The sequence below is a fragment of the Meles meles genome, chromosome 21 (assembly GCF_922984935.1).
Source record: "Meles meles chromosome 21, mMelMel3.1 paternal haplotype, whole genome shotgun sequence".
Classification (NCBI taxonomy): domain Eukaryota; kingdom Metazoa; phylum Chordata; class Mammalia; order Carnivora; family Mustelidae; genus Meles; species Meles meles.
In genome coordinates, this window is record NC_060086.1 from 10,307,499 (window position 1) to 10,335,496 (window position 27,998).

At 44.3% G+C, this 27,998-nt stretch overlaps 1 protein-coding gene and 1 pseudogene across 6 annotated transcripts; one reads left to right on the plus strand and one right to left on the minus strand.

Moving 5' to 3' along the window:
• Positions 1 to 2: 2 nt before the first annotated feature.
• On the minus strand, positions 3 to 27,998 carry LOC123933454 (zinc finger and SCAN domain-containing protein 25). 6 transcript variants are annotated; one of them, XM_045992625.1, is made up of 8 exons: positions 27,928 to 27,998; positions 26,283 to 26,391; positions 25,213 to 25,628; positions 23,855 to 24,056; positions 23,173 to 23,264; positions 22,411 to 22,537; positions 16,040 to 18,518; positions 3 to 62 (listed from the first exon to the last, which is right to left on the minus strand). In XM_045992625.1, exons 3-7 carry the CDS (start codon positions 25,597 to 25,599, stop codon positions 17,692 to 17,694), a joined length of 1,635 nt encoding a protein of 544 aa, XP_045848581.1. In that variant the 5' UTR covers positions 25,600 to 25,628; positions 26,283 to 26,391; positions 27,928 to 27,998; the 3' UTR covers positions 3 to 62; positions 16,040 to 17,691. The 6 variants fall into 6 exon arrangements, with proteins under 6 accessions (XP_045848581.1, XP_045848579.1, XP_045848580.1 ...); XM_045992623.1 differs by having other exon boundaries at positions 25,213 to 25,631; XM_045992624.1 differs by having other exon boundaries at positions 26,283 to 26,404; positions 27,928 to 27,981.
• LOC123934308 lies at positions 7,735 to 7,835 on the plus strand (annotated as a pseudogene).

Here is a 27,998-nt window from a genome sequence, read left to right on the forward strand (position 1 = left end):
TCTCTCTGCCTGCCTCTCTGCCTACTTGTGATCTCTCTCTCTGTCAAATAAATAAATAAAATCTTTAAAAAAAAATGAAATCTCAGGAGGAGTCAAGATGGCGGAGAAGTAGCAGGCTGAGACTACATCTGGTAGCAGGAGATCAGCTCGATAGCTTATCTAAACATTGCAAACACCTACAAATCCAACGGGAGATCGAAGAGAAGAAGAGCAGCAATTCTAGAAACAGAAAATCAACCACTTTCGGAAAGGTAGGACTGGCGGAGAAGTGAATCTAAAACGACGGGAAGATAGACCGCGGGGGGAGGGGCCGGCTCCCGGCAAGCGGCGGAGGAACGGAGCACAAAATCAGGACTTTTAAAAGACTGTTCCACTGAGGGACACTGCTCCAGAGGCTAAACCAGGGTGAAGCCCACGTGGGGTCAGCGAGGTCCCAGGTCCCGCAGGGTCACAGAAGGATCGGGGGTGTCGGAGTGTCGCAGAGCTCGCAGGTGTTAGAACAGAGAAGCCGGCTGCAGAGACAGAGCCGAGGACTGAACTCTCAGCTCGGGGTTACCTTGAACTGGTCACGGGCTGAGTGAGCTCGGAGCGCGGCTGGAGGCTGGGGATACGGGAGTGATTGGGTGCTGTTCTCTGGGGGCGCACTGAGGAGTGGGGCCCCGGGCTCTCCGCTCCTCCAGGCGGGAGACTGGGAGCCGCCATTTTCATTCCTGTCCTCTGGAACTCTACGGAAAGCGTTCAGGGAACAGAAGCTCCCAAAAGCGAACCGGAGCGGATTACTTAGTCCGGCCCCTGGTAAGGGAGGTACAATTCCGCCTAGGGCAAAGACACTTGAGAGTCACTACAACAGGCCCCTCCCCCAGAAGATCAACAAAATATCCAGCCAGGATGAAGTTCATCTATCAAGGAAAACAGGTTCAATACCTAGGACAGCAGCGGAATTCCAGAGGAGGAGAAAGCAAAGCACGGAACTCATGGCTTTCTCCCCATGATTCGTTAGCCTTGCGGTTAATTCAATTTTTTTTTCAATTTTTTTCTTTCTTTTTTTTCTTCTCCTGAATTTTTTAAAACTTTTACCCTTTTCTTTTTTAACGTTTTTTGACTAGTTTATCTAAAATATATATTTTTTCTTTCTTTTTTATATTTTTTGTTTATTTGTTTTATTTTTTTAATTTTTTTCTTTTTCTTTTTTTTTTCTGAACCTCTTTTTATCCCCTTCCCCCCCACACACACAATTTGGGATCTCTTCTGATTTGGTTACAGCACATTTTTCTGGGGTCTGTGCCACACTATTACTATTCTATTTCATCCTTCATATCCTCTTATCTGGACAAAATGACAAGGCGGAAAAAATCACCACAAACAAAAGAACAAGAGGCAGTACCAAAGGTTGGGGACCTAATCAACACGGACATTGGTAATATGTCAGATCTAGAGTTCAGAATGACGATTCTGAAGGTTCTAGCCGGGCTCGAAAAAGGCATGGAAGATATTAGAGAAATGCTCTCTGGAGATATAAAAGCCCTTTCTGGAGAAATAAAAGAACTAAAATCTAACCAAGTTGAAATCAAAAAAGCTATTAATGGGTGCAATCAAAAATGGAGGCTCTCACTGCTAGGATAAATGAGGCAGAAGAAAGAATTAGTGATATAGAAGACCAAATGACAGAGAATAAAGAAGCTGAGCAAAAGAGGGACAAACAGCTACTGGACCATGAGGGGAGAATTCGAGAGATAAGTGACACCATAAGACAAAACAACATTAGAATAATTGGGATTCCAGAAGAAGAAGAAAGAGAGAGGGGAGCAGAAGGTCTATTGGAGAGAATCATTGGAGAGAATTTCCCTAATATGGCAAAGGGAACAAGCAACAAAATCCAGGAGGTGCAGAGAACCCCCCTCAAAATCAACAAGAATAATCCCACACCCCGTCACCTAATAGGAAAATTTACAAGTCTTAGTGACAAAGAGAAAATCCTGAAAGCAGCCCGGGAAAAGAAGTCTGTAACATACAATGGTAAAAATATTAGATTGGCAGCAGACTTATCCACAGAGACCTGGCAGGCCAGAAAGAGCTGGCATAATATATTCAGAGCACTAAACGAGAAGAACATGCAGCCAAGAATACTATATCCAGCTAGGCTATCATTGAAAATAGAAGGAGAGATAAAAAGCTTCCAGGACAAACAAAAACTGAAAGAATTTGCAAACACCAAACCAGCTCTACAGGAAATATTGAAAGGGGTCCTCTAAGCAAGGAGAGAGCCTAAAAGTAGTAGATTAGAAAGGTACAGAGACAATATACAGTAATAGTCACCTTACTGGCAATACAATGGCACTAAATTCATATCTCTCAATAGTTACCCTGAATGTTAATGGGCTAAATGCCCCAATCAAAAGACACAGGGTATCAGAATGGATAAAAAAACAAAACCCATCTATATGTTGCCTACAAGAAACTCATTTTAGACGCGAAGACACCTCCAGATTTAAAGTGAGGGGGTGGAAAACAATTTACCATGCTAATGGGCATCAGAAGAAAGCTGGGGTGGCAATCCTTATATCAGATCAATTAGATTTTAAGCCAAGGACTATAATAAGAGAGGAGGAAGGACACTATATCCTACTCAAAGGGTCTGTCCAACAAGAAGATCTAACAATTTTAAATATCTATGCCCCTAACGTGGGAGCAGCCAACTATATCAACCAATTAATAACAAAATCAAAGAAACACATCAATAATAATATAATAATAGTAGTGGACTTTAACACTCCCCTCACTGAAATGGACAGATCATCCAAGCAAAAGATCAACAAGGAAATAAAGGCCTTAAATGACACACTGGACCAGATGGACATCACAGATATATTCAGAACATTTCATCCTGAAGCAACAGAATACACATTCTTCTCTAGTGCACATGGAACATTCTCCAGAATAGATCACATCCTGGGTCCTAAATCAGGTCTTAACCGGTATCAAAAGATTAGGATCATTCCCTGCATATTTTCAGACCACAATGCTCTGAAGCTAGAACTCAATCACAAGAGGAAAGCTGGAAAGAACCCAAATACATGGAGACTAAACAGCATCCTTCTAAAGAATTAATGGGTCAACCAGGAAATTAAAGAAGAATTGAAAAAATTCATGGAAACAAATGATAATGAAAACACAACGGTTCAAAATCTGTGGGACACAGCAAACGCAGTCCTGAGAGGAAAATATATAGCAGTACAAGCCTTTCTCAAGAAACAAGAAAGGTCTCAAGTACACAACCTGACCCTACACCTAAAGGAGCTGGAGAAAGAACAAGAAAGAAACCCTAAACCCAGCAGGAGAAGAGAAATCATAAAGATCAGAGCAGAAATCAATTAAATAGAAACCAAAAAAAAAAAAAAAAAAAAAAAAAAAAACAATAGAAAAAAATCAATGAAACTAGGAGCTGGTTCTTTGAAAGAATCAATAAGATTGATAAACCCCTGGCCAGACTCATCAAAAAGAAAAGAGAAAGGACCCAAACAAATAAAATCATGAATGAAAGAGGAGAGATCACAACTAACACCAAAGAAATACAGACAATTATAAGAACATACTATGAGCAACTCTATACCAACAAATTTGACAATCTGGAAAGAAATGGATGCATTCCTAGAGACATATAAACTACCACAACTGAACCAGGAAGAAATAGAAAACCTGAACAGGCCCATAACCAGTAAGGAGATTGAAACAGTCATCAAAAATCTCCAAACAAACAAAAGCCCAGGGCCAGATGGCTTCCCAGGGGAATTCTACCAAACATTTAAAGAAGAATTAATTCCTATTGTCCTGAAACTGTTCCAAAAAATAGAAACGGAAGGAAAACTTCCAAACTCATTTTATGAGGCCAGCATCACCTTGATCCCAAAACCAGACAAGGACCCCACCAAAAAAGAGAACTACAGACCAATATCCTTGATGAACACAGATGCAAAAATTCTCACCAAAATACTAGCCAATAGGATCCAAAAGTACATTAAAAGGATTATTCACCACGATCAAGTGGGATTTATTCCAGGGCTGCAGGGTTGGTTCAACATCCAGAAATCAATCAATGTGATAGAACACATTAATAAAAGAAAGAACAAGAACCATATGATACTCTCAATAGATGCTGAAAAAGCATTTGACAAAGTACAGCATCCCTTCCTGATCAAAACTCTTCAAAGTGTAGGGATAGAGGGCACATACCTCAATATTATCAAAGCCATCTATGAAAAAACCCACCGCAAATATCATTCTCAATGGAGAAAAACTGAAAGCTTTTCCGTTAAGGTCAGGAACACGGCAGGGATGTCCATTACCACCACTGCTATTCAACATAGTACTAGAAGTCCTAGCCTCAGCAATCAGACAACAAAAAGAAATTAAAGGCATCCAAATCGGTAAAGAAGAAGTCAAACTATCACTCTTCGCAGATGATATGATATTATATGTGGAAAACCCAAAAGACTCCACTCCAAAACTGCTAGAACTTGTCCAGGAATTCAGTAAAGTGTCAGTATATAAAATCAATGCACAGAAATCAGTTGCATTTCTGTACACCAACAACAAGACAGAAGAAAGAGAAATTAAGGAGTCAATCCCATTTACAATGGCACCCAAAACTATAAGATACCTAGGAATAAACCTAACCAAAGAGGCTAAGAATCTGTATGCAGAAAACTATAAAGTACTCATGAAAGAAATTGAGGAAGACACAAAGACATGGAAAAATGTTCCATGCTCCTGGATTGGAAGAATAAATATTGTGAAAATGTCTATGCTACCTAAAGCAATCTCACATTTAATGCAATCCCTATCAAAATTTTTTCAAAGAAATGGAACAAATAATCCTCAAATTTACATGGAACCAGAAAAGACCTCGAATAGCCAAAGGAATATTGAAAAAGAAAGCCAAAGTTGGTAGCATCACAATTCCGGACTTCAAGCTCTATTACAAAGCTGTCATCATCAAGACAGCATGGTACTGGCACAAAAACAGACACATAGACCAATGGAACAGAATAGAGAGCCCAGAAATAGACCCTCAACTCTATGGTCAACTAATCTTCGACAAAGCAGGAAAGAATGTCCAATGGAAAAAAGACAGCCTCTTCAATAAGTGGTGCTGGGAAAACTGGACAGCCACATGCAGAAAAATGAAATTGGACCACTTCCTTACACCACACACGAAAATAGACTCCAAATGGATGAATGACCTCAATGTGAGAAAGGAATCTATCAAAATCCTTGAGGAGAGCACAGGCAGCAACCTCTTCGACCTCAGCCACAGCAACATCTTCCTAGGAACATCGCCAAAGGCAAGGGAAGCAAGGGCAAAAATGAACTCTTGGGATTTCATCAAGATCAAAAGCTTTTGCACAGCAAAGGAAACAGTTAACAAAACCAAAAGACAACTGACAGAATGGGAGAAGATACTTGCAAACGATATATCAGATAAAGGGCTAGTATCCAAAATCTATAAGGAACTTAGTAAACTCAACACCCAAAGAACAAACAATCCAATCAAGAAATGGGCAGAGGACATGAACAGACATTTCTGCAAAGAAGACATCCAGATGGCCAACAGACACATGAAAAAGTGCTCCACGTCACTTGGCATCAGGGAAATACAAATCAAAACCACAATGAGATATCACCTCACACCAGTCAGAATGGCTAAAATTAACAAGTCAGGAAATGACAGATGCTGGCGAGGATGCGGAGAAAGGGAAACCCTCCTACACTGTTGGTGGGAATGCAAGCTGGTGCAACCACTCTGGAAAACAGCATGGAGGTTCCTCAAAATGTTGAAAATAGAACTACCCTATGACCCAGCAATTGCACTACTGGGTATTTACCCTAAAGATACAAACGTAGTGGTCCGAAGGGGCACGTGCACCCGAATGTTTATAGCAGCAATGTCTACAATAGCCAAACTATGGAAAGAACCTAAATGTCCATCAACAGATGAATGGCTAAAGAAGATGTGGTATATACACACAATGGAATACAATGCAGCCATCAAAAGAAATGAAATCTTACCATTTGCGACAATGTGGATGGAACTAGAGGGTATCATGCTTAGTGAAATAAATCAATCGGAGAAAGACAACTATCATATGATCTCCCTGATATGAGGACATGGAGATGCAACATGGGGGGTTAGGGGGATAGGAGAAGAATAAATGAAACAAGATGGGATTGGGAGGGAGACAAACCGTAAGTGACTCTTAATCGCACAAAACAAACTGGGGGTTCCTGGGGGGAGGTGGGGTTGGAAGGGGGGTTATGGACATTGGGGAGGGTATGTGCTATGGTGAGTGCTGTGAAGTGTGTAAACCTGGCGATTCACAGACCTGTACCCCTGGGGATAAAAATACATTATATGTTTATAAAAAATAATAAAAAATAAAAAATAAATGAAATCTCTAGGGGCACCTGGGTGGCTCGGTGGATTAAAGCCTCTGCCTTCGGCTTGGGTCATGATCCCAGGATCCTGGGGTCGAGCCCCGCATCGGGCTCTCTGCTCGGCATGGAGCCTGCTTCCTCCTCTCTCTCTGCCTGCCTCTCTGCCTACTTGTGATCTCTGTCTGTCAAAAAATAAATAAATATATATAAAAAAAAAAGAATGGCCAAAATCAACAAGACAGGAAACAACGTGTGTTGGAGAGGATGTGGAGAACGGGAACCTTCTTACACTGTTGGTGGGAATGCAAGTTAGTGCAGCCACTTTGGAGAACAGTGTGGAGATTCCTCAAGAAATTAAAAACAGAGCTTCCCTGTGACCCTGCAATTGCACTGCTGGGTATTTACCCCAAAGATACAGATGTAGTGAAAAGAAGGGCCATCTGTACCCCAATGTTTATTGCAGCAATGGCCACGGTCACCAAACTGTGGAAAGAACCAAGATGCCCTTCAACGGACGAATGGATAAGGAAGATGTGGTCCATATACACGATGGAGTATTATGCCTCCATCAGAAAGGATGAATACCCAACTTTTGTAGCAACATGGACGGGACTGGAAGAGATTATGCTGAGTGAAATAAGTCAAGCAGAGAGAGTCAAGTATCATATGGTCTCACTTATTTGCGGAGCATAACAAAGAACACGGAGGACTTGGGGAGATGGAGAGGAGAAGGGAGTTGAGGGAAACTGGAAGGGGAGATGAACCATAAGAGACTGTGGACTCTGAAAAACAACCAGAGGGTTTTGAAGGGGTGGGGGGGTGGGAGGTTGAGGAAGCAGGTGGTGGGTAATAGCGAGGGCACGTACTGCATGGAGCACTGGGTGTGGTGTAAAAACAATGAACACTGTTAACACTGAAAATAAACAAATTTTAAAAAAATGAAATCTCTAGTAAGCATCTTCAGGGAAAAGTTGCACATCTTTGCTATCTGTCTCTAGTTTGGGGTTAATCTAATTCCTTTTTTCCCCTTTTTGCTGTTACACTTAGTAAATTAGGAAAAGAAAATGGAATGCAAGAATATAATACATACTGAGTAAAGATCCAATGTTGAGATAAGGTATTAGTGTGTGCTGTATGAATGGAGTTATTCCGACCATGATATGGTCTATACAAGTGGTAGTCTAGGTATGGATCTCCCTTTAGTTGGTGCCTAGAGTCTGCTCCATGTAAACAAACAAGTTGGGTGGGACAATGGAACAGTTTCAATAAAAGGGTGGTAAGGAAATAGATATAAAACTGAGAACAGCGCTCGCTTTGACAGCACTTAACGTGGAACAATACAGAGATTAGCATGGCTCCTGTGCAAGGTTGACATGCAAATTCATGAAGTGTTTTATATTTTTGTATGGAATAGTTGAATCACTAGATTATACACCTGAAACTAATATAACACTCACGTTAACTCACTGGAATTAAAATTAAACTTTTGAGAAAAGATCCAGTGGGTTGAGAAAGAGAATTAGTTTTGCTATCTCTGCTTTATAAAGCACCCATGCCCTTTGTGATGGCTTCTCCAAACAATGTGAGAGCCAAATCTACAAATGGCCCTGCACTCACTCTTTCCCTCCTTTCTCTTCCTCCCCCTTACCTTCTTTTTCCCTCAACAAATCAAGACGTCCCTTTCCTTTAGTCGGGCACAAAAGAAGACATCTTAGGATATTTTACTAAGAAGCCAAGGTAAAAATAAGAGGATACAACACCTCATTCAAAAGAAGGCAAAAGGGAAGGGTTTTCTTCTTGAATAGAGGTCTGAACTATCTAGGATCCAGTCTACTGTTGAACTCGACTTCTGGATCGGGACTGATTCTCACTTGCAAAAGCTGTGCTCCTTCCCAAACTCTACTCTATCATTTCAGTGGTCTCCCCATCATTGCCCTTGATACCCTCCAAGTCCTCCTCTAAAGTTATGTAGAACAAAGAACTACCAGTTTACTTAAAAGGGTACTGTTAAAGATCTTTTACAGACACAGATCTCAGAACTTACAGGTACGGTTCTGTTGAAGAGTTCCTAACAAACCTTCTGTGACACTCAGACGCTCCCAGCTGTGTTACAGCTGCTTTGTTGCACTCTCCACATCCAGTCCAGCACCTAGTCAGGGATAAGCACAACCACATCTACATCAGGATTCAAGCATTTTTCCAATGAGCCGCACCCTTGGGATGGCCAAAGAAAAGTGCGTCATCGTCCTCACCCGTTATGGGGACATAAAAGTGGAGTAAAGCAGCGGCATCCAAGAAAATTGGGGAGGGACGGCCACCACGGATTCATTGAAGAAATCTTTCTTAAGCACATGGATTAAGCTGGACTTTACGGTGAGCCCTGAGACAGAGTAGTGAATGGATTTCTGACCAAAATAAATCAGAATCAAAGTATTCTTCCGGGGAGAGATCAGGATGTAAGTATCCTGTATTGTTGAAGAGATTCACATGTTATGGCTACAACGTGAAAAGACTAAAATAACATGTTGCTGTAAGTCATGCCTTGCTGTCCTAGGGCCATATCTGCTTTGGGCTGGTAGGGGTAAACTTCAGGGTCTGTTCCAATGTTTGAATGGGTACTCTGGCAAAGCCACATGTTTCCCACAATGGAGCTACCAGAAGTGGCTAGCAGCCCTCCACCCATAGGAGGTAGCGGCCAGATATTTATAAACGTAGGAAGCAAAGCAGAGCAACTATCTGATTGGCCCTACAGGGGAAAGTCTATGGCTATTTGTGATTGTTTGCCCTTGTGTTTCAATTTCTTTGAGGCACTGACAGACTTAGGTATGGGGTTGCTTATGTAGGCTGACAAGGCATTAGAACTACCTATTTAATGGCCTCCTTGTTTAATTAATTTAACAGCATGAAGGAAAAAACCTCAATCTGGAATACCCGAAGGACAGTTTTCATCTTGAGTATTCAGTATGTCAGAGACTTGCCAACCCTACCACCAGCAAAGGCGTCAATACAGCTCAGCAAACTGACGGAGCTGGTTTTACTGAGCTGTTGACTACCACGCAGAGGCAGTAATTGTCTCTGCAGGATCATGGAAAGCAAGGGAAAGGTCCAAAGACAGTGGCGCTGGGTCACTTCCTTCTAGATCTGCTACACTGGGTCTTTTGAGTCAGATGCTATTATTCTCTGAGCAAATGATCTTCTAGAGTCCAACCCCCTACGATCTAGTTACCTCTCCCACTGCTCCCCTGCGCTTTCCAAAGTATAGAGTACTTCAATGTAGAAGTATGATGAGGGCCAGCTGGGATTTACCAGATGGCAGTGGGGATCATTTTTGGAGTAGGGGAGGGCAGAGAAGCTAGGGAACGGTAAGGACACTGGAATGTTGCAGGTCTCTAGGTGTAACAGCTCCTGCTGACCTAAGAATGCGTGAAGACACTGCTGTGGGCTGGAGCTGAGGTGCTCCAAGGTTTGCTAGAGCCTGGTGTTAGGGGAGTTTCACATGTAAACCTATAGTCACCAGGTGGTACATAAACTCTATCACACATTAGAGGTGTCAAGCGAATAGGGTGTCTAAATCCCAGCATATCAGTTAAATCTAAAACACAAAACACCACCAAAAAGTGAAGCTTTCTGAAGACCAGTCCCCCACATCTAACAACCCTTCTGTTAGTTCATATCCAACAATTCTAAAATTAGACTTTTTTTTTTTTTTTTGCCTTTTAACTCACGGCTGCTCAAACCAGTTAACCTTCCAGATTTCATTTATTTGACCATCAACCTTGCTCTGATACAGAGGTCTGTCATAAGCACCAAGTAAGTTACAAATTTTGAAATAATTCCAAAACACTGTGAGACTGAATGCCCACAGGGATACCAGTACATTTGTATTAACCAGAACATGCATTAATTACCAAAGACACTCCCTGAAGCAATGGGTTAAAACTAGCAGGTTTGGGGGAAATGGTCCCTCACTTGAGGCAGAATGTAAATGTAAAAAAGCACCTAGAGAGGCCATCAAGCCTAAGGGTGAGGTGAAAGTATCATGTGAGTACACCTACGCAAAACCAAGCCCAGCAATGAAGTCACTGAAAATGGGACTTTCCATAAAGGAAGCTGCCACACGAAATGTCTTCCTTCAAGTCACTGCATGAAGGAGCCTTAGCCAAACACAGGCACAGTGAAAAAAGCACAAGAATGAATCTGCTTCTCTTGCCCAAGATGAGGTATGATTAATTCAGTGCATCTATTAGCCGTACGCTGCATCACCCTCCTGCTCCCAGCTCAGGGCCATTATCATTGGACAAGGATTTGCTATGCTTTTCCTCCCACACTCGTAACTATTAAATCCTGTCAGGGTTGTTTTTTTTTTTTTTTTTTAAAGATTGTATTTATTTATTTATTTGTCAGAGAGAGAGACAGAGACAGAGCACAAGCAGGTAGAGGCAGAAGCAGGCTCCCCGCCAAGCAAGGAGCCCAATGCGGGACTCGATCCCAGGACTCTGGGATCATGACCTGAGCCAAAGGCAGCGGCTTAACTGAGCCACACAGGCATCCCTCATTTTAAATTCTTTTAATAAAATAATTTAAAGTTTACAGAAAAAGTTGCAAAAACAATAATGCAAAATACCCATATATCCTTTACCCAGATTCATTTATCATTGACACTTTTACCTTTTCTTCCCTCCTCCTCTGCCCTGCCTCCACCTCCCCTCTGTATATAGATGTATGTATATATCTGTGTACATACACATGACGGTCCTCTATCCTTAAATACTTCACTGTGTATTTCCTAAGAACAGAGATACTCTCTTGCATGAGCACAACATAGTTCTCGATGCTAGTACTTTTAACATCAATACAATAATTTTATCTTATCTAGATCCATATTGCAAGTGTGAAAACTGAACCAACAATGCTTTTTAAGGCTGCACAACACAACATGGTGTGGATGTGCCACGGTTTTAATTACTTATCTTGGGTATTTATGCAGCTCCCAATATTTTTGTGGTTAGTAATTAGGCTGTAATGAATAATGTGTGTATGTATTTTCATGTTATTAGAGGCATCTCTTTAAACCCATCCATAATTTTGTTAGATACTGCGGAATTCTCCTCTGCACAAGGTTGCACTGTTTTGCATGCCATTAGCAACGCGGAAGAATTCCTGTTGCCCCACAAACTATCAACAGCATGAACTGTCGAGCTCTGGAATTTTGGCCAATTGGATGGGAAAAAAAGGATCTCTCAGTGTAGTTTTAATTGAAATTTATTCTAAGTGAAGTTCAGCATCTTTGAGTATGGCTAATAGCCATTTTCTCTTCTTTTCTATGAAGTCAAGTTTGTCAGTTTTTTTTTTTGTTTTGTTTTGTTTTTTTATATTTTTTATTTATTTGACAGAGAGAAATCACAACTAGGCAGAGAGGCAGGCAGAGAGAGAGAGAGGAGGAAGCAGGCTCCCCCAGAGCAGAGAGTCTGATGTGGGGCTCGATCCCAGGACCCTGGGATCATGACCTGAGCCGAAGGCAGAGGCTTTAACCCACTGAGCCACCCAGGTGCCCTGTCAGTTTTTTAATGGGCTTGGTTTGGGGTTCTTTTTTTGCCTTTTTTTTTAAGTTCCTTGTATATTAGAAATATTAGAATTTTGTGTTATGTTGCAACTACTTTCTCCCAATCTATCATTTGTCTTTGCTTATTGTTTCTGCCATCCAGACGTTCTTAAAATTTCTATGTAGGAATGCATCAGTCTTTTCTTTAATGCCTCTGGATTTTCAGTCCTAGACTGAAAGTCTTTCCCTGAAGCCGTGTTTTAGAGGAATTCACATCCACATTGTTTTCTGGTACTTGCGTACTTTCATTTTCATATTTGGATTCCTGATTCATTTGGAGTTTCTTCTTGAATGTGATGTGAGAAATGGGTGTATTTTTTTTTTTATTTTATTTATTTGACAGAGAGAGAGATCACAAGTAGGCAGAGAGGTAGGCAGAGAGAGGAGGAAGCAGGCTCCCTGCGAAGCAGAGAGCCCGACGCGGGGCTCGATCTCAGGACCCTGAGATCATGACCTGAGCCGAAGGCAGTGGCTTAATCCACTGAGCCACCCAGGCGCCCCGAAATGGGTCTATTTTTTAATCTTTCCCTAAATCACTGTTCAATTATTCCAATATGACTTTTAAAAAAATAAATCTCTGGGTGGCTCAGTCCACTGAGCACCTGTCATCAGTTCAGGTCATGATCTCAGAGTCCTGGGATTGAGCCCCACATCAGGCTCCCTGCTCAGCGGGGAGTCTGCTTCTCCCTCTCCCTCAGCCCCTCCTCCTACTCCTGTCAAATAGAAAAAAAAAATCTTAAATAAATAAATCTGCCCAGTGATCCAAGAGTCCATCTTTATTACATATTAGATTTCGGTACAGACCTAGGGTTATTTCTCAACACTTCCTGCTATCCCATTGGTCTATTTACACACAAATCCCAGTTTTGCCTGCTGGGTTTTTTCCCATCACTTATTTCCCATTCCTTCCATTAGTACCTCAGTCCAGGCAGCAGCAACCCTTTGAAATAAAGGCTGGAGAAACCTTGTGAGAAGACTGGTTCTCAGTGATACATTACTTACCATTCATTCTACTTTTCCTGCTCATACAACATGCTGAGCCCTTTTGCAAAAATCAATGATATTTCTAGATGATACAGATCGGGTTTTCCTCAACTGTTTCAGAGACAGAAATAACATGCAAACAGCTCCCTGAGATGGGTGTCAAGGAGGTATAAATGTATTTGCACCACCACCTTTTTCCCAACCCATCTGAAAGTTAATCTACTACCTTCTTCAGAAATTACAGTTTTTACTAAGGAAGGAAAAACAAGTAAGACAAGCTCTTGGGTTTGCTGCCATCTCCTGGTCTCTGGCCTCTCAGATGACACTACTCTGGCGAGAGCATGTGGCAGTGCAGCAGCCGTTTTACGGGAGCCTCTCTGCTCCTCCGGAAAACTGAAATTGCTTCTCCCAAGTCCTTCTGCTTGTCAAAGTACAACCCCTGCATTACCCAGCCCTTTCCACCCTCTCTCTCCTGGCAGTTTAAATTCCCAGCAACAAACACAAGGGAGAACATTGCCTGTCCTCCCTGTTGTAACAAATTTTAACTGAAATTTATTAAAATGTGTCCATACTAGGGACAGGTTGGACACAATAAATCTCCAGAAGTGTGTCCTTCGGAAACTGAGATAATATACGGAGAAAAAAGTAAGACCGGAATCCAGAATTGTAGGAAGCCCCAGTAAACTTCTTTGGCTTGTAGAATTTCTAAGTGATTTTAGCAGGGCTGTAATTGGTGGCACAATAGCTGGAGATGACTGCCGTATCAGGAGGGCCACGAGAGGCTACACGATGTCTTGTTTCTTCCTCAGGCATCCTGACGATCCTTCTAGCTACTGAAAAAAGGCCGCGATCCAGGACTTTCATGCATTCCAATGTTTACTGTCTACTGTTGCCTTGAAGATCTTACGGAGAAAAAAAAGGTTGCCACTGGCTGCACTAAGTTTAAGTGGCCCCACAACGCACGTGCATTTACAGAGATGTATCTGGGCCCCAAGCAACTTCTTTGTGATGTAGAGGCTCCATGGGAGATGCCTGCCTAAAAGGAACTCAAAGCAACAAGCCAGGCTGCCTGCATAGAAACCACCTAGGTTTTCGATTTCCAGCCCCCTATCCTGAGATTCTATTTCAATAGCTCTTGGCTCTGCACAGCAATAATACAATTAATCTATGTGATCGCTCATAAAACGCCTTTGTTTTCTATAAAGTTAGCCTGGGGCATTAAGCTTAGCAGGAAATTGCTCTAGTCCCTGGGAGGCCAGCCCTTTTAATAACTAAACCATCTAATTGATTTCAGCTATTATCCTGAATACCATAAGCAGTGATTCTCAGCCGAGGGTCAATTTTGCCACCCCGGAGACATTTGGCAATGGTGAGAAACCTCCTTGGTTGTTACAGTTGGGGGGCACTACTGGCATCTAGTAGCTTGAGGCCAAGGAGGCCACTCCACATCCTATGATGCACAAAACAGCCAGGACAGCCTCCAAAACACAGACCTATCTGGAACAAAATGTCAATAGCACAGCGGTAAAGAAACTGGCTAAGTTTAAAAGAGCAAGTAAACTCTAGAGCAACACCTTCCTGATGGTTACTTTCCTCATCTCAGAAGTGGATGAAGTCAGTTTATGTTGCATGGTGAACTTGAAACCAACTTACTAGTTAAGAAACAAGGGTTCTGGGGGCACCCAGGTGTCTCAGTCAGCTAAGCAGCTGCCTTCAGCTCAGGTCATGATCCTAGGGTCCTGAGATCAAGCCCCAGGTCAGCAGGGAGCCTGCTTTTCCTTTTCCTGCTCCCCCTGCTTGTGCATTCTTTTTTTTTTTTTTTTTTTTTTTAAGATTTTATTTATTTATTTGACAGAGAGAGAGATCACAAGTAGGCAGAGAGGCAGGCAGAGAGAGAGGAGGAAGCAGGCTCCCTGCGGAGCAGAGAGCCCGACGCGGGGCTCGATCCCAGGACCCTGAGATCATGACCTGAGCCGAAGGCAGCGGCTTAATCCACTGAGCCACCCAGGCGCCCCTGCTTGTGCATTCTTACAAGCGTTCTCTCTCTCTCCGTGTCAAATAAAATCTTTAAAAAGAGAGAGAGAAAAGAAACAAGGGTTCTTCTATTTGCCCCTGGGCTAGGTGGGATAAAAGATGAACTGGAAGTACTGAAGTATAGTTAATCAGGCTGCAGGTACATTCGTGGCATTTAATGTAGTAACTCCCCCGGACAGACAGGCAAAAAGTTACCTGGTTTTCTCACCACTCAAAGGATAAGGAGTCATCAGTTAAGTGGCTGCCTTCAGCTCAGGTCGTGGTCCCAGGGTCCTGGGATCAAGTCCCCACATCAGGCTCCTTGCTCAGCAGGGAGCGTCCTTCTCCCTCTGCCTGCTGCTCCCTCTATTTGTGGCTATATGACAAATAAATAAAATCTTAAAAAAAAAAAAAAAAAGGCACCATAAGGGACACATGGATGGCTCTCAGGCATCTACTTTTGGCTCAGGTCATGGTCCTGGGGGTTCTGGGATCAACCAGCATCAAGCTCCCCCTACCCCAACCCCTGCTCAGCAGGGAGTCGTCTTCTCCCTCTCCCTCTGTCCTTGCCTCCTGCTCATGCTCTTGAGCTCTCTCAAATAAACTTTTAAAAAAATAAATCAGGGCACCTGGGTGGCTCAGTGGGTTAAGCCTCTGCCTTTCACTTGGGTCATGATCTCGGGGTCCTGGGATCGAGTCCCATATCAGGCTCTCTGCTCGGCAGGGAGCCTGCTTCCTCCTCTCTCTCTCTCTCTCTGCCTGCCTCTCTGCCTATTTGTGATCTCTCTCTACCAAATAAAAAAGTAAAAAATAAAAAATAAATCAATATGGGGCGCCTGGGTCGCTCAGACATTAAGCATCTGCCTTCGGCTCGGGTTGTGATCCCAGCGTTCTGGGATCAAGCCCTGCACTGGGCTCCCTGCTCAGTAGATTGCCTGTTTCTCCCTCTCCCACTCCCCCTGCTTGTGCTCCCTCTTTCACTGTCTCTCTTTGTCAAATAAATAAAACCTTTAAAAAAATAAAAAATAAATAAAAATAAAAGGCACCACAAGACAAATCACACCTTGTAATTATAGTACTCAGACTCACTCACTCAACAGCCAGCATTCAATGGCACAGCATTACAATACTGTAGTGAGGTCCATGCTCATTACACAGAATTTTAAGCAGAATATTCTGGAATTTTATACAGAAATGAAACCCTTTAGTGACAGCAAAATAAGAAAGCATAAACAGTTACAAACACTGTATCTTCTCATTATTATGTAATTTTAAGTGCCTACAAACATCTTTTATTTTTCCTGAATTGGCACTCATGCAAAACAGATCACTACCGCCTCATCACCCCCAGTTGGTGACCAAGAGCCTCTCAGATGACAAGGATCTAGATGTACCAAGACTACTTAGTAACAAGAGGTAGGTGGTGAACACATTTCAAGGCAAAACACTGACAGGACCAAGGACAAACGCGCAGATCCCAGGTCCACAGGGTTTACAGGACTATCAGTGGGTTCCACCTTAGGTGGTTCTGAAGAGCAAATATAGTCACTAAACATAAGCTCAAGATCAAGGATCTTTTCCCCCTATTTTATTCACTGATCTACAGCAAATACATAGCCAAGTTCCTGTTGGGCCTCAATAAATGTGTAGAATGAATAAAGTAAGAATAGATCATCTTACATGCTATAGTGACATTAAATGGAGGGTATTAATACCAGTTCATCATTCAGATTCATTTAATTATATCTTTATACAGAACTGAATGTTTTTTAAAATAATTTCATTTTTATTCAGTGATCAATAACAAAATATTAACTTCCTAATGGATGTGTGAACTGTTGCTACAGTACAAGGAATAATGGGAAAACTTTACAGATGAGAGTACAATGGTACAGAGACAAAGGGGGCTACAAATAAAGTAAAATAAACAAAGCTGCCTGAGAGATCCCAACAGGGGAGGAAAAGATCCAGCACCTGAGCAGCAGGACAGAACGACTAAGCACCAGAAGACTATCTTCTCACACAGCACTTAGCACAAACATAACTTAGAGTGCCTGGAGTTATTAATGTTTCTGTGTGTTTCCACTGCTAAATCACAAGCTCCGGGAGGCTCAGATCTCGTGTGTCTTGTTCACCACTGTGTTCCCAGCACCAGGCACATAGTAGCTGTTCAATAAATATTTGGTAAATGGAAAAGAAGGAAGAATTTGAGCTAATGATCTTGCAGGTAGAAACAGCCCTCATAAAAAAGAGGCTTAAGCTGTCAACATGGGACAAAATTTTGCCTTTACTACCAGACCTGCTCAAGAGGCAGATATGAACAGCCCACAAACAGAGGCTCTGAAATTCAGGATATCCTTTCTCCAAAAGACGGTGAGAAACTGTTCACATCACTTGGATAAGAGACATGAGGAGCTGTGCTCTCTGGAAACTCAAAATAAATCAGGCCTTTCCCTGGTTGTTTGACAACAAATGGAAAGAAAATGGATCAAAGTACTTCTGCACCCCATCATTCTTCAGCCCCCACCTCAAAGCCCTTCAGTGAATAAGGACAAATGCATCTTCCAATGAGGTCTTCCTCCAGTTGTGGTCCTGAAAGATTCTGCACTTTCCAGGACCTTCCACTGGCAGAAAAAAAGGTGCATTTCAGCATGGCACACTTACTGCGCCAGGGTCTCCTGGCGATGCTGAGTCTTCTGGTGCCGGTTAAGGATGGACCTCTGGTTGAAGCTCCTCCCGCAGGCAGGACAGTGGTAGGGCTTCTCCCCGGTGTGGATCCTCTGGTGTCTGACCAACCGTTCCCCTTTACTGAACCGCTTCCCACACACCTGGCACCCGTACGGCTTCTCGCCGGTGTGGGCCCGCCGGTGCACAGCCAGGTTTGCATTCCTGCTGAAGCTCTTGCCGCACTCACAGGTGTAGGGCTTTTCCCCCGTGTGAGTTCTCCGATGCACCTGCAGATGCTGCCTCCGGGTGAAGCTTTTCCAGCAGTCACCACACTTGTAAGGCTTCTCCCCCGTGTGACTCCTCTGGTGGACCTCAAGGTGGTGCCTCTGGCTGAAGGTTTTCCAGCACTCGCTGCACACATAGGGTCTCTTTCCCAGGTGTGTTCTCTGGTGCTTCATGAGGTACTCTCTCAAGGTGAACCCCTTCCCACATTCGACACACCCATAGGATTTCTCTTCTTCATGAGTTCGCTGGTGTCTGACAAGATTTGAGCTCCGACTGAAGCCTTTTCCACACTCAGGGCACTGAAAAGGCTTCCAGAAGGAGCTGTGGGTCTTGAGGTCATCCGGCAGGGGTATGACGCCATGCTGAGGCGGCCCTGGCATGTTTCCCACAGAACTACTCGGCTCCTGCTCACAGGTTCTTCCAAGCTCAGGGCTCTGAAGAGTGGCTTCCCCAAACCTCTCTGATGTCACCCGAGCAAGCGCCCCTTTGAGGTCTGATTGCTGGGTTTTAGCCTCCTTTTCCTTGCTCCCAATGCCTACAGGACAAAGGAGATACAGGCTGATTCTACAGGAACTATGAAAGTACATTTATACGTTAGAATCTGGCTCCTAAGGGTGTCCCCCTCACAATTCCTTCTTCCTCCCTCTGACTAAAAAACCTCAATACAGTTTCCTTTCATTGACTCTAAAACCAGACTTTGCTCTACTTTTCTCCGTTTCTGACTGTTTGTATCCCTAACACCCCCCCCCCAAATTCATAGGTTGAAGCCCTGTACCCCAATGTGATGTTATCAGGAGACGGGGTGTCTGACAAGTAATAAGGTACAGTCATGAGGGTGGAGCCCTCCATGGGATTAGTGTCCTTAAAAGAAAAGGAAGAGAAACCAGAGTGCTTTACACAGAGGTTATGTAGGCAGGATTCCTCACGATGGGATTAGTGCCCTTGTGAAGAGGCAGAGTCACAAGATGGATCCTTCAACTGTCTGCCAAGTGAAGACAGTGAGGTGGCAGCTGGCTGCAAGCGAGGAAGAGGGCAATCTCCAGACTTAATCTATAGGAACCTTGATCTTGAACTTCCAGAACGCTGAGAAATAAATGTCTGTTGTTTAAGCCACACAGTCTATAATATTCTACTATAGCAACCCAAGACAAGATTATCTCCGTACCTTTTTAGAGAATACTCTGCCAAACTTTAACACCCACTCACTTAACTTTCTACTAAACTTGGCTTTCATTTCCTCCTAAATCTAATTCAATGATTTCCTTGAAGAAACATGCCCTGCTTGGTCTCTTCAGCTAAAATATACTGATCAATATATACTATACCAATATATATATAATAGACACTGATCAAGCATTTTGCTCATCCTACACTTATTTATTTATTTATTTTTAAAGAATTTATTTATTTGACAGAGATCACAAGTAGGCAGAGAGGCAAGCTGAGAGGGAGAGAGGAGGAAGCAGGCTCGCCACTGAGCAGAGAGTCAGGTGTGGGGCTCAATCCCAGGACCCCAAGATCATGACCCGTGCCAAAGGCAGAGGCCCCAACCCACTGAGCCATCCAGGCACCCCTATCCTACACTTATTTATACACAATCTTACTGAAAATGCTATTTTACATTCATTAAGGTGTCCTGCCTTCCCTAGAGATTATAAACCTATTCCAGGGATGAACTACTTGGAGTTCTACATATCCTCCCTACACTTGCCCAGCAAGAAGTCCCTGCTCAAACTGCTCCCTCTGCCTAACCAGATCTTACTAATCTAGGTCTCCTAGGAGCCTGCCACAGGCTTACCGGCTGCTGGATGAATGAATGAACCCACTCTGTCACTGACTTCCACCAGACTGAAATGCCTGTGAATGCTACTGAAATGCCTCAACCCTTCTCAGTGTCCTTCCTCTGATCCCTCTCTCACTCTCTCTAAATTTAAACAGAACAATTATTTATAGAAGAGGAGGAAGATGGGAAAAAAAAGGGGAGGGGGGAGGCTCTAGGGAGCAAAGTAGCCAAGACAGGGAAAAAAAAAGACAAGAGGCACCTAGCTGGCTCAGTCCATGGAGCGTGCGACTCTTAATCTCAGGGTTATAAATTCGAGACCCACGGTGGGTGTAGAGATTACTTAAAAGTGAAATTTTTAAAAAGAGAAGAGGGGCACCTGGGTGGCTCAGTGGGTTAAAGCCTCTGCCTTCAGCTCAGGTCATGATCTCAGGGTCTTGGGATTGAGCCCCGCATCGGGCTTTCTGCTCAACAGAGAGCCTGCTTCCTCCTCTCTCTCTGCCTGCCTCTCTGCCTACTTGCGATCTCTGTCAAATAAATAAATAAAATCTTTAAAAAAAAGTGGGGGAGAGAGAGACAACAATCAGAACTTAAGAATGGAAAGGGTCCTTTCAGGTGAGGCTGTTAAAACACAGAAAGAAAAACACTGCATGCCTCCGGACCTAAACAAAGATGAAGGACACCGCTCTCACCTCAGATGGATTCTTTCATAAACTTTCCAGGGAATACAACTGCACAAAACATAACTTTAGAGTTCAAATTTTCATAATTAATATAACCATGTAAACAGCATCCAACTCAAGAAACATTATCAGCATCCAAAAAGCCCTCTCCCCTACCCTCCAGTGACTATATTCTGCCCCCAGACAAACATGCTATCTGGACCTTGATCACCATTAAGTGCTTCTGCCTGGTCTTGAACTTTATGCATTGGATCCACACATTGTTTCTAGCTGCTTCTGCTCATTATTATGCTTTTAGGATTCACCCACATTATGAAACATAGCTATAATTACACTTTTAATTTTTTTTTTTTTTTTTTGCTGTTGGTAGTATATGCTTTTACACTGTCAAGAATATATTGAAATCTCTTTATTAACTTGGCTAATGTTCATTTGGGTAGTTTCCAGTTTTGAGGTGTTATGAATAATAAAACTGAAACTAAATGCAAAGCACAAGCCTTACCTGGACCCTGAGGAGATGCGAGTATGTGCTAGGTATTACCTAGCATGGAATTCTGATTTCTCAGGCCCAATCCTACATAGCTGTCAATGCAGGAGCCATAGGTAAATGGGACTAAATCCCAGGACGATCTGAAGGTGGAGACAGCCGGTAGATAGTATGGGTGGGAAATGGACCTTGGCCCACCCAGACTCAGCATAAACACTTAGGGAAGTGCTTCGGTTGTTTGAAACAATGGGAAGAGGACAAGCATACAGCCAGACTCTCTAGAACAATCAGAATGGCCAAGGACACATAAAAACTCTCTGGGACTAGGAGGAGAACAGAATACTTCCAGCAGGTGGCAGCATCACTGGTAGAATTTCATCCCAAGGGGGATCAAGGTGCTGAAATACTAGTACCACCATCTGGGCCACTGCACGAGCTCCTGCACTGCGCAGTTATGTATGGGGGTTTCCACATCCTCTACTGTTACAGAAGTCTTCCATCTCTTTGTGACGTATGTTGGTAGGCTTTGGCCACTCACATCACTCCCATGTGTGACAACCCTGTCCTGGACCCAAGTCTCCTAAGTCCCTCCTCTAGTGCCCCTTACACTACTCCATAATGACCATTATTATGTACACCTGGGCCCTTCACCTGAACTGCTAAGATCACAGAGGCAAGCACCTTTAAGGCAGAATGTTGACCACATAAAATGCCAAAGAAACATTTTTGAGCCAATAAATAAATTCTGACTCATAAAAAAAATTTGTACAACTAATAAAAATATCTGACACTACTATATTCACCAAATATTAATCCTCACAACACGATGAGATTTCTATAAACGTTCCCATTTTGCGACTGAAAAACCAGAGGCCTGTGGTGCCCTAGGTCACAATCAGTAAGTGATGGAGCCAGGATGGGTTCACATGAGCTAAGGAAGTAGAGTGATACTCTGCTCGCTCTGTGACACGGGCCCACATGGACCTCTCTGGTTTCTAACATCCTTCTGTCCACACTCCTGCCATCCTCTGTACACACATCTCGTGCTCCAAAGGCTTCCATGCCGTTAGTCCAGCCCCAAAACAAAGCTGCTAAGGTGGGACCAACACCAGGGAGGCACTCAATAAATCTCTGCGGAGTGAACAAGATCAGAGGATCATCTTTTGCTGCTCTTTTGCTCTCGAGCCTGGGTACTCTTCAGTCACAGAGTGGGGGCTCCAGGAGTTCTAATGACCAGCCAGTCTCATCACAGCCAGAATAACTACCTTGTGATTTCCTGCCCCCTTGACTGCTCCTGTCCTGACAGGAAAAGACGTGGCCAGCTCCTTAAGCCTGGGTCCACACTCTTTCCTTGGACCCATTTACTCATCTTCTGTCAGTAGTACCAGGTTCTAAAATCCAGGGCCAGGGTAAGAACCCTAACCTGTAGCTTTCAAAATTCCTCAGTTTCTTACCTTCGGAACGGAAACAGTCTTACCTGGAGCTGAGACCCCACAGTCTCGGGGTTCCACATATTCCCCAAAGCAGTCTATCTGGGCTGGGGTCACATGCCTCCATTCCTCCTCAGGGAAAGCCAAGGCCATTTCTTTAAATGTTCCCAACCCCTGAAACAACAGGAGACTGCTATGGATGGAGAAATAATCCCAGATTATTGTCAGAGAACACAAGGGACAACACTCTAGGGAAGAATGGAGCAAGGAGACCAAAGGAACTGATCACTAGTGGTCTTGGGAGCAGAAGGGCCTACCTCTCAACAGTTCAATGACAGGAAGTAATGGACTCATCTGAGCCACTATATTTCTGAGTCTCTGGGGCAGCCACTAAGCTTATACCCTCACAACCACAGAACCCAATTTCCATTTTTCAAATGCCTCCATTCCAGCCTCAGAGCTGCTATTTATCCCCTCATCAAAAGCCTAGTGGTTTCTATCAATAAGGTCTTCCTCCTCACAATTAAAAGAGTAATCCTGAGTCACTCGGAAAAAAAAAAAAATAGTCACAAAGCAGTAAAATAGAGTGTATTGAGCCTTATGCCTGGACCCTAAGGCATAAGGCTCACCTCAAGTTAACAACTGAGGATGATAAAGTGGAGAAAACAAACCTGTCACAACCATCAGAACAAGAAAGGTGAAATAATTCAACTTGTGGATAGCACTTTGTTGTGCAGAGAAACCTTAGGGAAAGTGAACCTCATTCAAAGCAACGTCATGGTCCCCAGAAGGGGAGAGGTACAGCTCACCTGGGATCCAGCTGTAAGGAACCCAGCTGCCATCTCTTGGTCTCTGGTGTTCACTGAAGGGAGGCCAGGACCAGCCTGAAGAACTGGCAGAGCTAAGCAAAGGGAAAAAAGCATAAGAAAGATTAGCGCTGTCTTGTAGTTAACTTGTTCAGAGGTGTCCACTGCCTGACACACAGAACCCTAGAAACCTTATAGAGACTCCATAAAGCAGGGGTGCAGGTACAGCTTATCCTGCTCTCAACTGGGAAGATAATCCCAACCTAATATGCCCTGCCCCTTGAAGGCCAGCCATGCTCCCTGGTCACACTCTGGCAATAAGCCCCTTTGACATTCACTAACACAATGAAGTCACACATTACTTTCAGGGATATGGTCTGTCTGCCCACTTAAAAAATATCCCTACATGTCACCTGCATATTTCTAGGAAGTTTCTAGAAAGGGATGTGAGGGAAAAGAGAAAAGAAATGGTAAGAGAACACAATCCCAAATACCGCCTGCAGAAATCAGAATCGAGATACAGAAAACAATTTCACTTCATCTGTTTCCTACTAAAGTCAAGGAAGTAACCAGGAAAAGTCAGAATTACAGCCCACAGGTGACTTAATTTATCAACTACTAGGCTTTAAAGGATAGGGTCACAAAGCACGGTTTTCTATGTCCTTACTTTACTGTTGCATCTTACCCTGCTCCTGGAAGGCTTGTGTCCCAGCTCCAGGGTCCTGACTGAGTTGCTCCTCAGTGCCTTGGTCTAGGCCTTGAACTCCTTCCCCAGGGGGCATCCCCCACTCGGGCTTGATCTCCACCGGCCCCAGGTGCACACCTGGTTCCCAAGGGCCTCTGCCAAGTGCTGTCTCCTGCTGCTCTCCCTGCACGTGGCATGGAACCTAAGGACAGTCCCCAACACCTATTAGAATGAGGCCTGGGAGAGGGATCTGAATTAAAACTTAAAAAGAAAACCAAGAAAAGAACCATTCTAGCTGCAAGGGAGGGGAAGAAAAAGCTGGCTAGGTTCTTCCACAGGATGTCGGTAAGAAGGTGAAAAAGAGACTAACCTCTTTATCAGGCTATGAGCAACTGTTGTATGCCCACACTTTTAGGGACCTGACAGAATTCCACCATGAATAATGTCACAGAGAGGCTAAATACTGTTTGGTTGAGAACTTTAGCCCAAAACACTCCCTACTAGAAAAAAAATCCCCCAATTACAAATGCTAAAAGTAAAAAATACAAGCCCTGATTACACAGTGAATTACCTAGTGAGAAAAACTAGCTCTAAAAATAGCAAGAAAAATCAGGACAACTCACATTGAGATACACTCACAAAAACAGGCCCCTTTTGGTCTACTTTTAAGCTTCTGGGCTGGGAGATAAAAAATAATTCTTAGGATTGTGGAGGAAGTCTGGGGTAACTACAGCAGGAAAGGAAAGATGAAGTTAAGAAAGACAGATACTTGCAAGCAAAACAGTAATGTTAAGTCCTGCTCTCTTCTTTCCCAGACAATAATCAGGTGATTATACCAAAGAGTCATAGACACCGGCCAAAGTCCCAAGGAAGCATCTAAGACGCAGCTGCCTGGTGTCACCAGACCACCACCACAGAATCGCTGATGTGAGCCACTTGAGTTGATACCCCAGATGTGGAAACTGCACTGTGCAGACCATGCTTCTTAGTAAGAATATTCATCTGACTGGAATTCTCTGCATTCTCACATGTATCCTGCCCAAAGAAGAATGAGTCGAGGAACCTTAAAAGTAAGGTTCTTTAGGCCTGAGGCTCACAAGGGAAATATGGCAAGGCCTCTGTCCTGATGACCAAAAAGGAAGCTAACAGCCCTTCTACAAGCCCTGCATCTTCCCTGAGAATGGATTTTCTTGCTGAAAACTCCACTGCCCTCCAGAAAGTACTTCAGGGAGTCTGGGAGCAGAGGAAGGAGACTGTATAGCTCATCTACTCCCACTGCTTCCTCAAAGCTTTCGATTCTTTAAATCTCCCCTTCCCACACCAATGGAACAAGACCCAGATTCCCCCTTCTCACCCACCGCCTTGGCCTCCAATGTTCTCTCTGTGAAGTCCTCCACCATGGCCACAAGAGCCTTGCCACTCTCCAGGCCATGCTCCCGAATCCAGGCATAGAACTCCCGAGGCAGGATGGTCAGGAACTGCTCCAGCACCAGCAGCTCCAAGATCTGCTCTTTGGTGTGCAGCTCAGGCCTCAACCACTGGCGACAGAGTTCCTGGAGTTCCCTGAGGGCTTCCTGGGGACCAGCTGCCTCCTGGTAGCGGAACTGCCGAAACCTCAGACGAAAAGTCTCCGGACTAGGGTCCTCCCTTCCCCTGCCCCATGGCAACTCTTTCTCCAGCTTTACCACAGGAACACCCATCGGCTGCTGAGGGTCTTCTGCCATCCCTGGACGCTCCTTAAGCATCTTCACACCCCTCCCAGAAGACTGAGTGTCTGCTGGAAAGGCCAGACAAACAATAAAGGAAGCATAAATGAGACAAAGGAAAAGTCAGTCCATCCCAGTTCTGTGCCTACCATCAATGGCTATTCTGCTGGAGAACATGACAATTACTTTCAAAAAACTGAACATATACCCTGAAAATTACATCAATTCAATTCAGTAAGTATATGCTAACTACCTAGTATGTGCAGAAAAATGTAGAGACTTGACTTTATGCCCACAAACACTGCAGGATCTCATTAGGGAAATAACACTACAATCAGAGAATATAAAACAGGTTATAATTAGATCAGTCACAAAGACCGACTCTTCCAAAGGTGTAATACATTTTCAGTAAATATATATGCCAAACCTGCAAAAACTAGAAATATAATACAGATGGGGGGCCTGGGTGGCTCAGTCAGTTGAGCATCTGCCTTCAGCTCCAGTTATGATCTTGGAGTCCTGGAATCAAGCCCACATCAAGCTCTCTGCTCAGCAGGGAGCCTACTTCTCCCTCTCCCTCTGCCTGCTGCTCTGCCTACTTGTGCTCTCTCTCCCCGTGTCAAATAAATAAAATCTTTAAAGAGAAAAAAAAAGGTTTATTTTGCCTGTGGTATGTCAACGGACTATAGTTTAGAGGGGACAAGAAGGGAAGCAGCACTTACAGTGGTCAGCCGGAGAGGCTCAGGATGGTGGCAAAGCAGACAGTCAAGACATATTCTGGACGTAAAACCAACAGACTTGCCAGAGGCTTGGATGTGACCGTGTGCTCACCTAAAGAAAACAACTGAGTGACCCATATATATCATTATAATTAATCAAAAAAATTTTAACTTGTAGGACACCTCGGTGGCTCAGTCAGTTAAGGGCAGACTCTCGATGTCCCTCAGGTCATGGTCTCAGGGTCCTGGGATCCAGCCCTGCTTTGTGTTCCTCGCTCAGTACATAGTCTGCCTCAGGATTCTCTCCTTCTCCCTCTGCCCCTCGGCCCCCTGCTTTCTCTCTCTCAAATAAAAATAAAAATAAAATTTTTTTAAGATTTTTAACTCGTGTAGGCTCTACCAATTAGAAAGCCTGTTGGCACGCACACTCATTCAATACTTAATAACCATTCTGTGCGAGGAGTACCACTCCCCCTACTTTTCAGATGAAGAAACTGGAGCTGTAAGAGGTTAGATGGTCGAGGTCGGCCTCCCAAAAGACAGGGTGCAGATAAACCACAGGGGGAGCCAAAATGAGAGAAAGTCGGTTCAAGTACTCATGAAAAAAGAAGGGGCTTACACTAGACTGGGTGAGTCCTATTCAATCTCACGACGGGTTCGGGTTGGGGGTGCACGGTACCCAGGCCGGGAAGACAGACTTGGGAGTCGAAAGTGGGGAAGGGGGCGCCTGGGTGGCTCAGTGGGTTAAGCCGCTGCCTTCGGCTCCGGTCATGATCTCAGGGTCCTGGGATCGAGTCCCACATCGGGCTCTCTGCTCGGCGGAGAGCCTGCTTCCCTTCCTCTCTCTCTGCCTGCCTCTCTTGTGATTTCTGTCAAATAAATAAATAAAATCTTTAAAAAAAAAAAAAAAGAAAGAAAGTGGGGAAGGGGCTGGGTTTTTAGAGAAGGGAAAGATCACTCTTAACCCACTGAGAATAATCAAACTGGCAAATCCGAAACGTCTACTTAATATCCTCTTGGGTGCTCTGCACTCATACACCCTTCGTAAGCCCATTTTTCATTTTCAGGCCCTTCATTTTTCTCTGCTGCACCAAGAGAGATTTCTCTCGCGACTTCCCAGCTACTGCATGTACTCACTCCCATTCATCACTCCCCTGCTGAATTTAGGGCGCTACAGCGCAAATGTACACCAGCGTGTCTCCGACTACCAGACTCCCTGAAGGCGCGCAAGGTCCTGATTCATCCTTCATCCCTGGCACTTCACGAAGAGAAGGCTTACAAGAGAGCCATTCTTGGCGTGAGTGTCCCACGTCTTGATCTAAAATGGCTACTTTCAATCTTCTGAGAGGGCCGCGCTGGTTCCAGGCCTCGAGTTCGTGGACGCCCCGGGCGCTGAGGTAACCCTGGTCCGGCGGGCCCAAGTGCGCTCCCACCTGAGCCCCTGCGTCCCGCCCCGCCAAGGCCTCCGTGCCGCGGGAGGCTGCTCCGGGGAGACGCGCCGCCCGCTGCCTCAGCCCGGCCGCCGCCACCGCAGCGGCCCCAAAACCCTGCTCCGCCGCCGCCTCGGCCCGCAGCGGCCCCGAAACCCTGCCCCGCCGCCACGGCAGCCTTCGCCCGCCGTCCCGCGTCGCCCCGACCCAACACTCACCCGCCGCCCCTCAGCAACGCCTGCCAGGCCCGAGCGCTCAGAGGACCGGATGTGGGCCGCGGACGCTGTCA